At 43.8% G+C, this 13,626-nt stretch overlaps 1 protein-coding gene across 1 annotated transcript in view; it reads right to left on the bottom strand.

The window, feature by feature from the left end:
- Nucleotides 1–915: 915 nt before the first annotated feature.
- The window catches only part of SV2C (synaptic vesicle glycoprotein 2C), a 276,999-nt gene continuing 264,288 nt past the window's right edge, over nucleotides 916–13,626 (bottom strand). Inside the window, exon 13 of the mRNA XM_010352825.2 lies at nucleotides 916–1,734. Coding sequence (XP_010351127.1) covers nucleotides 1,698–1,734 — 37 coding nt within the window. The 3' untranslated portion in view covers nucleotides 916–1,697. The remainder of the gene's footprint in view (nucleotides 1,735–13,626) is intronic.

The following is a 13,626-nucleotide window of genomic DNA, read 5'->3' on the forward strand; positions in this document are numbered from 1 at the left end:
AATACAAAAAACTAGCCGGGCGCGGTGGCGGGCGCCTGTAGTCCCAGCTACTGGGAGGCTGAGGCGGGAGAATGGCGGGAACCCGGGAGGCAGAGCTTGCAGTGAGCCGAGATCAGGCCACTGCACTCCAGCCTGGGCGACACAGCGAGACTCCGCTCTCAAAAAAAAAAAAAAAAAAAAAAAAGATGGTGAAACCCCATTTCTACTAAAAATACAAAAATCAGCTGGGCACGGTGGCAGGAGCCTGTAATCCCAGCTACTAGGGAGATTGAGGCAGGGGACTTGCTTGAACCAGGGAAGCAGAGGTTGCAGTGAGCTGAGATCGACCCACTGCACTCCAGCCTGGGCAACAGAGTGAGACTCTGTCTCAATAAAACCCCAAAAAACCAAAAAAACAAAAAAAACTCATGACCAGCAAACTTTTTTTCTTTTTTTTTTGTGATGGAGTCTCACTCTGTTGCCCAGGCTGGAGTGCAGTGGCGTGATCTCCGCCCACCACAACCTCTACCTCCCAGGTTCAAGTGATTCTCCTGCCTCAGCCTCCCGAGTAGCTGGGGCTACAGGTGAGTGCCACCATAACCGGCTAATATCCAGCTAATTTTTGTATTTTTAGTAGAGATGGGGTTTCACTATGTTGGCCAGGCTGGTCTCGAACTCCTGACCTCATGATCCTCCCGCCTCGGCTTCCCAAAGTGCTAGGATTACAGGCATGAACCATGACACCGGCCAGCAAACTTTTTAGCCCCACCAATTAGCCTTGCACAGCTTTTCAGCACTAACTCCAGAATGCCAAGCAATTAATGATGATGTAATCAGACACTTGCTTCAGTCACTCACTCATTAGTTCCACCATAGTTACTGAGCATTTACTATGTACGAGGCATCTTCGTGGCACTGGGAATATAGAAGCAAATGAAAGAGACAAAGTCTTTATTCCCATGAAATGGACGTCCTAGTGGAGGGGCACAGATAATATCTATAAAAACAAAGAAGTACATATTATGTCAGGTGATGATGAGGGCTATGCAAGTTAAAAGTCTCAGGGTGGGGCAGAGGGACATTTTAAGTAGGGTGAAGAGTAAAGGCATCTTGGTTAAGATTTTACCTGAGTAGATAGCTAAGTAAAGGAGCAAGCCACTTAATCACCTGGAGAGAGCATTTCAGAGAGGGGCAAGCAAAAACAAAGGCCCCCAGGCAGTTGTGTAAAGTGGTCTGTTTGTGGAGTTACAAGGTTAACTATACCTACTAGTGGGAATACAGGAAGGTTTTCAGAATGTTTTTTATAAGACAAAGAATTCCTTCAAATTGTTTGTAATGATTTTATCTCTTTCTATGATAAAGCCAAGTTTAGAAGCAGATGTTAGAAAAGAGGTCCACACCCACTAATGGCTCCTGCTGTAAACTGGCTCTGTCGTTCCTGAGAGCTGTCTAGTAAATTTAACAAGAGCTGTAAAATTGTTCACACTTGTTGACTTGGTTACTTCACTTCGTGGGATATTTCTACAAGGTAAAAGAGAGAAAAAAGACCACAATAAAGAAATCTACTAAGTTCTTAGCAAGACCTTGTATAATATATTTGGAAAATCTCAAGCAATTGTAATCCTCAAAAATGGAAAGACAACCAGGTGCAGTGGCTCAAGACTGTACTCCCAGAACGTCGGGAGGCTGAGACAGGAGAATCGCTTGAGGCCAGGAGTTCAAGACCAGCCGGGGCAACATGGCAAGACTCTGTGTCTACAAAAAAAAATTTAAAAATTAGCTGGGCCTGGTGACTGACACCTGTAGTCCTAGCTTCTGGGATGGCGGAGGCAAGAGGATCACTTGAACCCAGTTCAGGATTACAGTGAGCTATGATCATGTCACTATTGCACTCTAGCCTGGGCAACAGAGCAAGACCTTGTCTCAGAAAAAAAAAAAAAAAGAAATAAGTAAAAATAAAAAAAAGAATTTCAATATGCTTTGATTCTATAAGGCTGTTTAAATGACACATGGGAGCAATATTAATAAGTACAAATGTATTACATGAAAAATATAAAGTAGAAAAAACTAAGATAGAGACCTGTGTATTTATGCTGATTAAAATTGTGGAAAATGTACCAATGCATATTAAAAAGACCAAAAGAGAATTTGGAGGGATATGAAATATTTATTGTCTAGCCAGCTTTTGTCTTAGTCTGTTTTGTGCTGCTATAACAGAATACCACAGACTGGATCATTTATAAAGAACGTATTTCTTTCTTACAGTTCTGGAGGCTGAGAGGTCCAAGAGACCAGCATCTGGTGAGGGTCTTCCTGCTTTATCATTTCACAGTGGAAAGAGGAAAAGCAAGAAAGCCCAAGAGAGAGCAGTGTGGGGGCTGAACTAGTTTTTTTTTTTTTTTTTTTTTTTTTTTGAGACGGAGTCTCACTCTGTTGCTCAGGCTGGAGTGCAGTGGCGCGATCTCAGCTCACTGCAACCTCCGCCCCTCCAGGTTTAAGCAATTCTCTGTCTCAGCCGCCAGAGGAGCTGGGATTACAGGCGCGTGCCACTACGCCTGGCTAATTTTTTTGTATTTTTAGTAGAGACGGGGTTTCACCATCTTGGCCAGGCTGGTCTTGAACTCCTGACCTCGTGATCCACCCTCCTCGGCCTCCCAAAGTGCTGGGATTACAGGCATGAGCCACCGTGCCCGGCCTGAACTAGCTTTTATGACAAACCTACTCTCGCAATAATGATCCCACTCTTGAGATAACCTTAATCTATTCATTAGGGCAGAGCTTTCATGACCTAATTGCCTCTACCTTTCAACAGTGTTCCACTGGGGGCTTATGTTTCCAACACATGAACTCTGGTCAAACCATAACAGCTTCCTTTTTGGATGGAGTTGCTTACGTTCATAATGAATCTTTACTTTTTTTTTTTTCTCTTGTTGGATTACATGGCAGATTTTTTTGTTTTGTTTTGTTTTGTTTTAAGATGGAGTCTCACTCTGTTGCCTAGGCTGGAGTACAATCTCAGTTCACCGCAACCTCAGCCTCCTGGGTACAAGTAATTCTCCTGCTTCAGCCTTCCGAGTAGCTGGGATTACAGGCGCCCGCCACCATGCCCAGCTAATTTTTGTATTTTTAGTAGAGACAGGGTTTCACCAGGTTGGCCAGGCTGGTCTCGAACTCCTGACCTCAGGTGATACACCCACCTCGCACTCCCACAGTGCTGAGATTACAGGCGTGAGCCACCTTGCCCAGCAGCAGATTTTTTTTTAAGTGAGGTTTTATTCCCTATAAAGTACAATCCCTTGATGATGACGCTGTAAATGACAGAGCTGTTTGCATGCACTGAGCTTGCCATGCAAGGGTGAGAAATTTGCAAACAGGGTCCACAGGAGACACGGTCTGGCTAGCGCTGTAGTTGGAGCTATTGGACAGCAAGGTGCTTTTGTTGCGGTTTTAGTACCAGCACTATGGAACAGATACACTGACTGGGACAGAAGACCAACAGCAACTTGAGTGGAGGCAGCTAAATGTAAACTGACATTTCCACTGTGGCAGGGTGTAGAAATGCTGAAGCAATTCCCTGCTGAGACAGTTCCCATACCTTTCTAGATGCAGCCTGGCATCTAATTTCATGCTTGTCTCTCTGTGGGAAGAGAGATGCCCCAGCTCATAGAGGGTTCCAAAGCAAAATACTATCTAACCCAGAATGAACATTGAGACTTTTCTTTTCTTTTCTTTTCTTTTTTTTTTTTTTTTTTTTTGAGACTGGATCTCACTCTGTCACCCAGGCTGGAGTGCAGTGGTGCAATCATGGCTCACTACAACCTCAGCCTCCTGAGTTCAAGCTATCCTCTCACCTCAGCCTCCTGAGTAGTTAGGTCTACAGGTGCACGTCACCATGCCCGGCTAATTTTTTGATTGTTTTTGCAGAAACGAGGTCTCACTATGTTGCCCAGTCTGGTCTCAAACACCTAAGCTCAAGTGATTCTTCCACCTCAGCCTCCCAAAGTGCTGGGATTACAGGTTCAGCTCTCTCACCTGGCCTAAGACATATCGTTGTCATTCAGGTCAATGGCACCTCCAGAAAGCTGCCTTCCCTGGCTATTCAATCTGAAGTTGCACTGACCCAGTGATGCAGATGCATCATCCTGTTTTGTTTTGTGCTCTGCATACTAGTCCCTGCAAACCATCTTACAGAATTTTTTTTCTTTTTTTTTTTTTTTTGAGATGGACTCTTGCTCTGTCACTAGGCAGGAGTAAAGTGGTGCGATCTTGGCTCAATGTAACCTCCACTTCCCAGGTTTAAGCGATTCTCTTGCCTCAGCCTCCTGAGTAGCTGGGATTACAAGTGTGCGCCATCAAACCCAGCTCATTTTTGTATTTTTAGTAGAGACAGGGTTTCACCATGTTGGCCAGGATGATCTCGATCACTTGACCTCATGATCCACCTTCCTCGGCCTCCCAAAGTGCTGGGATTACAGGTATGAGCCACCGTGCCTGGCCCATCTTACAGAATTTTGTTGATCTGTTTGTTTACTTGTTGTCTGTCTTTCACCATTCTGATGTAAGCTCCTTGAGGAAAGGGACAATGTCTGTATTATTCCCTTTGGTGCCTAGAAATATTTCTGGCTCATTTTAGTTCCTTAGTATATATATTTTTAGTGACTGAATAAAGAAACTTGCACCAATCAGCAACCTGCGGTCTCTAGGCCTCTTGGTGTTATGGCTAAAGCCACTCTGAACAAAGGATTCACACCGGAAAATGAGACCACAGAACCTGGCTGCTGCACTCATTAGTCTCAACAGGCGCGTCATCTTTCCTGGGGCCCCAGGAAAATAGTTGCTCTGGAGAAAGAGGACGACTGCCTTGCTTCTCCTTGGAGGGTTCCCCATATTCCCATATGCCCTCTTCTTCTTTCTCTCTTTCTGGCCCTTTGCTTCTCTGAGGAACGAGGGATAGAGGGTAGGTAAGTCATGGCAGACAGACAGGAAATCTCCTCGTATCTTTTTTCTAGCAGCTAAAGGGCCCCTAGAGAGGAAAATCACTTGTATGGAGGGGAGGATGGAGGAAATGGTCACTTAGGATATGCAGATTTGTGATTGTTTAATTCTTGCATCATTTTAAGCACACAGTGCACAAAATAGCTCAAGATGAAGGATGTAACATGCCTCCTTGAGTCCATAAAACCAGGACCTAGCATCTGAACATCAGTGGGAAGCTAAGGCTCTTGCAATGCCATTATCAACATGAAGTTGGTTTCTGTTGTGTGGACACAGAAAAACTGTCTCACTTGTACTTGCTAGCAAGTCTTCAACTGAATACCTGGGGTTATTACTCTGGAATGTCTGATACAGTGCTTCACTGTGTGAGGATTTTAAAAATGTAGCCATTGATGGCCCAGCATGGTGGCTCCTGCCTTTAATCCCAAGCATTTTGGGAGGCCAAGGTGGGAGGATCACTTGAGGCCAGGAGTTTGAGGCTGCAGTGAGCTGCCTGGGTGACAAAGTGAGAACTTGCCTCAAAAAAAAAAAAAAAAAAGAAAGAAAGAAAAAATTGAAATGAAGGCTAAAAATCCATCTTTCCATGGGTTCTTGTGGAGAGCCAAGACTTTCAAGGATTTTTTTCTAGTCAGTCATTTTCTAACAATCTAAACTGAATTGTTTAAAATATACATGTCTTTGGTAATAATCACTAAATTTTTTTATTTCATTATTTTGAGACGAAGTCTTGTTCCATCTGGAGTGCCCAGACTGAAGTGCAGTGGCGCAATCTAAACTCACTGCAACCTCTCCGTTCCAGATTCAAGTGATTCTTCGGCCTCAGCCTCCTGAGTAGCTGGGTTATAGGTACACGTCACCATGCCTGGCTAATTTTTGTACTTTTAGTAGAGACAGGGAGTTTGCTATGTTGGCCAGCCTGGTTTCGAACTCCTAACCTCAGGTGATCCCCCTGCCTTGGCCTCCCAAAGTGCTGGGATTACAGGCGTGAGCCACCGTGCTTGGCCTATTCACTGAAATTTATTGAGGGCTTACTCTGTGCCTGACACTGTTCTAAGTGCTTTACATTAACTCAACAACCCCAAGGGGTAGGTACTGTTCTTCTTTTTTATTGATGAAACAAATGAGGGACAGAGAAGTTAAGCAGCTTATCCAAGGTCAACCAGTTAGACATGATAGAGCATGGAAATGGACCCAGGAAATTTGGCTCTAGCATCCATGTTCTTTTTTTTTTTTGAGACAGAGTCTCACTCTGTCGCCCAGGCTGGAGTGCAGTGGCACAGTCTCAGCTCACTGCAACCTCTGCCTCCTGGGTTCAAGCAATTCTCTGCCTCAGCCTCCCAAGTAGCTGTGATTATAGGCACCCACCACCACGCCCGGCTAATTTTTTATATTTTTAGTAGAGACGGGATTTCACCATCTTGGCCAGGCTGGTCTTGAATTCCTGACTTTGGGATCCACCCGCCTGGGCCTCCCAAAGTGCTGGGATTACAGGCATGAGCCACCGTGCCCCACCCATATTCTTAATCATTACTGCTCTACTGCCTAAAGTTAGAACTGGTGGCACCTAAAGACTTAGCTTTATTATATAGAGTCACATAACTCATGTACAACCTTCTCTGGTACAGCTAGCTGCTGAGTGAAGTGGGTAGTGAAACCAAATGCTGACAAGGATGTGGAGCAACAGGAACTCTCATTCATTGCTGGAGAGAATGCAAAATGGTACAGATTTGGAAGGCAGTTTGGCGGTTTCTTACAAACTAAACATATCCTTATGAATAATCCAGCAATCATGTACCTTGATATTTACCCAAAGGAAAAGTTTTACGTCCATACAAAAAACTGCATATGGATGTTTATAGCAGCTTTCCTTATAATTGCCAAACTTTGGAGGTAACCAAGATGTCTGTTAGTAGGTGAATAGATAAATGGATGCACCATGGTACATCCAGACAGTGGAATGCTATTCAGTGCTAAAAAGAAATGAGGTATCAAGCCATGAATATACATGGAGTAATATGCATGGAGGAACCTTATATTCATATTACTAAGTGAAAAAAGCCAATCTGAAAAGGCTACATACTGTATGATTCTAACTATATGACATTCTGGAAAAAGCAAAATATGAAGACAGTAAATGATCAGTGGTTGCCAGGGGTATGGGGTGCTGAAGGAGGGATGAGTAGGTGGAACACAGGGGATCTTTAAGGCATGAAACTATTATGTATGATTATATAATGGTGGATACATGTCATTATACTTTTGTCCAAACCCATAGACTGTGCAACACCAAGAGAGAACCCTAAGGTAAACTATGGACTTTGGGTGAAAATGATATGCCAAAGTAGGGTCATCAATTGTAACAAATTACCACTCTGGTGAGCGGTGTTGATAATGGAAAAGACTGTGTGTGTGTCAGGGCAGGGGGTATTTGGGAACTCTCTGTACCCTCTGCTCAATTTCACTATGAGCCTAAAACTGTTCTAAAATATAAAGTCTATTAAATAACACAGCTAGGGCCAGGCACGGGTGGCTCACGCTTGTAATCCCAGCACTTTGGGAGGCCGAGGCGGGCAGATCACCTGAGGGCAGGAGTTCGAGACCAGACTAGCCCACATGGTGAAACCCTGTCTCAACTAAAAATATAAAAATTAGCCGGGCATTGTGGTGCATGCCTGTAGTCCCAGCAGGGGAGGCTGAGGCACCAGAATTGCTTGAACCCGGGAAGCGGAGGTTGCAATGAGTGGAGACTGCACCACTGCACTCCAGCCTGGGCAACAGAGAGAGACTCTGTCTCAAAACAAAACAACAACAACAACAAAACAAAACATGGCTGGGCATATGTAAGAAATAAGAAGGTACATGGTGGAATGTGCAGCCCAGATCTCCCTTTAGGATCGAGGCACTCATTCCCCAGCTTCCCAGAGTTTTGTTTGCTGGTGGCTCAAAGCCTGGTTTCTCTCCAGACCATGCCTTTGGCAAAGGGAGCTGCTTCACCCAAAGTTATCCCCCCATCCACAGATGGCCCTCATTCAATGATGAGGTACAAATTGGGGTAAAAAGGTCCTGCCCCTTGCTTCAATATGGCACAGTTCTGAAATCCATCCCATATTCTGAGCCTCCCATCAATTTGGCTGAGGCCTCTGCTGCAACTGCATCACGGCTCGACTTTCTCCTGCCCAGTCCCACTTTCCTCACTTCTGGGTTTTTTTTTTTTTTTTTTTCTTTTTTTGTCCCTTTTTTTTCCCCCTCTCACTTCTTTATGAGGGTTCTTACCAAGAACTCTTGTCAACACACTTCCTGCACTTTAATCTCTTAGAGTCTGTTTCTGGGGAAATCTGATCTAAGAAAGATGCGTGGTGGAAGGGCCTTCTAGGTAGTGGAGACAGCACAAGCCAAGTAGTCTTGGCAGTGTCTAGCAGCAAGCCGCATGCAGGTGAGAAGGATTCACTTGGGCAAGGTGGGAAGGGAGGCTTGAGCGGGAGGCAGGGGTCAGATCACAGCGGGCCTTGTATGCAGGTTGAGGAGTCGGTTTCATCCTCAGCTTTTTCGTTCATTTATTAATTCAACAAACATGAATTTTGTGTCTGCTATGTGTAAGGCATAGTCCAAGCCCCTGGGAATACAATGGCAAAAAAGTGCAAACAAAATATGTACATGTATTAATCTCTTTCCTATGAGATTAAAGTGAGTGTAAAATGAAATAACATAAAGTACTGACCACAATGACTGCCACATAGCAGGTGCTAAGTACTTGCTAACACCTCTGCCTTCTCCCTTCTCTCCCTGGGGGTAAATTTGTAGGGCACCTAAAGTTGCAAAGGAAGCAGAGGCAGGTAATTAGAGCTTAGAATCAAGCCAGAGAACTTGGGATGATATCCAGCGAAATGCTGGAGTGTGTTGTACTGGCTCACAGGAGCTGATTGCTAAATTTTCAGGAACTTTTGTAAACCATCGTTAAATATAGCCATTGTCAAAAGCTAAGTTATATAAACTTAAAATTAAATTATATTAAAAACAAAGGTAACAAATCCTCAGAATGTATCACTTCCTGATTATTTTCCTACATACACCATTATACACACGCTTAAGTTTATTTATACCTATTGTGTCTGTATGGTGGAAATACTATAGAATGATAGGATTGCACTTCTCCCAACTCCACATTCAGAGACATCACACTGGTAGCTTGAAATTAACCATGGTGGGAGTAATTACACCAAGGAAATCTGCAAATGCTGCACATCTGGAGAGATGGTTGTTAAATACTTACCAGCACAGGTCTGGCTATATCCCTATGCTTATTGTGAACAAAAATGACCTCTGAGCAACTATAGCTCTGAGGAGTGGCTTCATGCATTTGGTATTTTGGGGCTTTCTACACAGAGAGGCAGTTGAGGGTGATGGAGGGGTGCAGATGCTGGAGCCTTCTGCCTGGGTGCCAAGCTAGGCTCTTCCCTTGACTAGCTATGTGATGTTGGGTGGGTGACTTACTCTCACCGTGCTTCAGGTTCTTCTGTAAAGAGAAATGCTCCCAGCTAGGGTTCCTGGAAGGATGAAATGAGAAATGTTTTGTAAAGCACTAGAATAGTGCCTGGCTCATATTAAATGCTCTGTAATTGTTAGCTATTACCATTGAGTTGGCCAACAGATGAGAGAGTACTTTGGAAATCACCCTGACAGCCTGGACAAGTCAAGACAGCTCGGCAGTCTCTTGGCCTCACTCCAAGAGTATGAGCAGAAAAGGGTGGTGTTCCTCCTCCAGGGAGCCTTCCCTAACCCTTCTGTCGGGATCTACTTCTAGGAGCCCTGATAATGTCAGAACGTCTGCCATAATAATACATGTCATGTTGTCCTTGCCTATTTACTTGTCTGTCTCCCCAGCTAGACTGTAAGCTGGTAGAGGAGAATCTCAGTCTGTCTTTTCCACCTTGCCTGTCTCCAGCACCCAGCACAGTACCAGGCACATGGTGACTGATCAATAATATTATTGAATAAGTGTTCTAAATGAATGCTTATTTGCCTGTTTGGAGAGTCTTCTAGGTGGAAGCTCTGTGAGGGCAGGGACTAAATCTATTTTTCTAAGCCATTGTTTGTTGGTGCCTAGTTGAGAACTGGCACTTAGTAAACTTCCTTACCCTTCAACGAATTCATTCTAAATACCAGAATGCTGACACTCTCCCTTCTACTTTTAGAGCTTGCCTTTCCCTGTTGCATAAAAAGGCAAAAGGGAGAATATCAAGGATGTAACATTTATGCTGGGTTAGTCCTGAATATGCAAGTATGGTAGCTTAGTAGTTAACATTGTGTACGTTAGAATAAGACTGAACATCCTAGGGTTGAATTGTGCCTGTCACTGACTAGCTGTGCATTTTGGAACAAGTCATTTAATTTCCCCTGAGTCTCAGTTTCCTCATCTATGCAATGAGGATAATAATATACCCACATGGCTATGAAATAACTATAACAAAATAGTTTATTCTGAGTTACTTAAGAAACAAATGAATCATAAATAGTTCATTTTTAATTTAATTAATTATTTAAAATACAAATATGTCATAAAATAATTTTTTAAAAATTATTTATTTATTTTGAGATGAAATTTCACTCTTGTTGCCCAGGCTGGAGTGCGGTGGCATAATCTCAGCTCACAACAACCTCTGCCTCCCAGGTTCAAGCGATTCTCCTACCTCAGCCTCCCAAATAGCTGGGATTACAGGCACGCACCACCACCCCTGGCTAATTTTTGTACTTTTAGTAGAGATGGGGTTTCTCCATGTTGGTCAGGCTGAACTCAAATTCCTGACCTCGTGATCCGCCCGTCTCGGCCTCACAAAATGCTGGGATTACAGGCGTGAGCCACCGCACCCAGCCTAAAATCATTTTTAAATAAATTAATACAGCGGCCGGGCGCGGTGGCTCAAGCCTGTAATCCCAGCACTTTGGGAGGCCGAGACAGGCGGATCACGAGGTCAGGAGATCGAGACCATCCTGGCTAACCCGGTGAAACCCCGTCTCTACTAAAAAATACAAGAAACTAGCCGGGCGAGGTGGCAGGCGCCTGTAGACCCAGCTACTCAGGAGGCTGAGGCAGGAGAATGGCATAAACCCGGGAGGCGGAGCTTGTAGTGAGCTGAGATCCGGCCACTGCACTCCAGCCTGGGCGACAGAGCGAGACTCCATCTCAAAAAAATAAAAATAAAAAAATAAAAATAAATAAATTAATTAATTAATTAATTAATACAAATAATGTCTGTAAAGCACTAAGTCTCATAGATGGAGCTCAATCAATGGTAACCATTATATTATAAGGAAGTCTGGAAAAAGAGAATGTCTGTCTCCCATAGAGTTGTATTTCTTTTGTAACAAATCAAGGGCAAGCTGCTTTCTCTGAATTTATTTAGTAATCTTGGCATTTAAAATCATACTTATTTAGGAAGCTGAGATAAAATGCACTTTAGAAGGAATCATAAAAATAACAGAAAACAGGGAGAAGTAAGAATATATAATTCAGGTGGATGTGTGAATGCCAGAAAGAAGATGGGCAGGGGGCAGGAGTTGAATGATAGATAATGGGTGAGTCTAGGGTAACCTGATGAAGGCAGCGTTTGTTGTTGCTGTTGTTGTTTGTGATGGTCTTGCTTTGTTGCCCAGGCTAGAGTGCAGTGATGTGATCACAGCTCACTGTAACCTCAATTTCCAGGGCTTAATCAATCCCTCCACCTCAGCCTCCTGAGTAGCTGGGACTAGAGGAATGTGCCACTATGCCTAGTTAATTTTCATAGTTTTTGTAGAGATGGGGTTTCACCATGTTGCCTACACTGGTCTTGAACTCCTGGGCTCAAGCGATCCACCTGAAAGGCAGCATTTTTCTGTGATGTCCTGTATTTGGCACTGGCTGCTACAAACCTTATTGTACATGTCTCTTGGTGCACATATGCAAACCTTTCTATTGAGTGTGTACCAAGAGGAATTGTGCAGCTTTAGCAGGTATTTCTAACCATGTTTCCAACATGGTCAGACCAATTTGCCCCCCTCCTCAGCAGTGGGAGTTCCTTGGTGAGCGCTCCTTGTCAGCACATAGTATTATCAGTCTTTTAAATTTTAGCCATTTAGGGGAGTTGCTAGTGGCATTGTACCAAGGTTTTCTTTTCATTTCCCTCATGACTAATGAAATTGAGCACCTTTTCATATGTTAAATGGCCATAATCTTCTGGATTTTTTTTGGTGAAGTTTATGTTTAAGTCTTTGCTCTTTTTCTATTTGGTTGTATGTCTTTTTTGTATTGATTTGTAGAATCATCTTTATTCATCTTGTCTGAATAAAATACCTTTCTTGGTGATTCCAGTTGTCAATATCTTTTATAACTCTGAGGCTTGCCTTTGATGCCTTTTGATCTTCTGATGACTACTAAAGATACACAAAAATGAATTCCAGCTGAATGTAGATCTAAATGTGAAATGAAAAAAAAATAAGGCTGCTAGGTGAGGAGAATATCTTCCTGACCCTGAAGTAGACAGAAATCAAAGCACTGACCTAAATGGAGAGGTTGATAGCTTAGACTACATTACAATTAGGAACTTCTGTGTGTCAAAATACCTCATTAAGAGAATGTGGGCAAGTGTGGTGGCTCACTTCCATAATCCCAGCATTTTGTGAGGTTGAGGCAGGAGGATTGCTTGGGGTCAGGAGTTTGAGACCAGCATGGGAAACAGCAAGATCCCCATCACTATTAAAAAAAAGAGAGAGAGAGCCAGAGAGAGAGAGAGAGAGAGAGAGAGAGAGAATGTGTCCTATGTATACCAACACACCATGTTGTACACATTAAATACATGCAATAAAAGATTGAGTGTGTGTTTTAAGAACTTGGATTATATTATTCAATCCTTTCAAAGAATATCCCAAATAAGTATCCTTGTTTTACAGATGAGGAATTGAGACCCAGAGAGGTTAATGATTTCATCCTGGGCCACACAGCTTACAAGTGGAGAACTCAGGTATAAGCTCAGGTCTGCATAAATCTAGAGACTGAGCTCCCAACTCCTGGCAGTGCTGATCTGCCTTTACCACGTCCAGAGTGTGCCCTGGGGGGCCTGGCGCAGTGCTGGGCTCCACACATGTCACTGTTGGCTTCCTGTGGTACCTTCCTGTGTGTACAGAGTTCACTTCACATGGCCTTGCGTTCATCCTCGTAAATTATTCATTTTCTCCACCACTGTTTTGTAAACTTGGCCTACTGTGAACAGTTGCTCTTTGGTCTTCTTTTTAGTCCTAAGGAAGCAGGACTCCTTCTCCTGGTGTGATTTTCTGAGGCTCCACCTGGAAAAGACTCAGAGCCTTGGACAAACGTTCTGTGTCTGTAGCTTCTCTGATCTAGCAGGATGAATAGCAAAGCCTTGGGTAGCAGAGGAAAGGCAGCCCTGATGAGTTATGCCAGGTCTGCCAGACTCTGTGCTGTGTACTCACTGCCTGTGGGAGTTGGTAAGGTCCCAGCATGTGCATGACCACTTCCCCTTCCTTCTCTCCTTCCTCCTCTTTCTAGTTGCCAGAGGCCCTCCCATGGAGCTGGACATCTGTGCACTGAGAAGGGCCCTGTGCAGGCTGCTTTTGTGGGAAGAAGAATCACAGCAGGGTTTGGGGGATGTGGGTAAGTCA

Source organism: Rhinopithecus roxellana, chromosome 3 (genome assembly GCF_007565055.1).
Source record: "Rhinopithecus roxellana isolate Shanxi Qingling chromosome 3, ASM756505v1, whole genome shotgun sequence".
NCBI lineage: Eukaryota > Metazoa > Chordata > Mammalia > Primates > Cercopithecidae > Rhinopithecus > Rhinopithecus roxellana.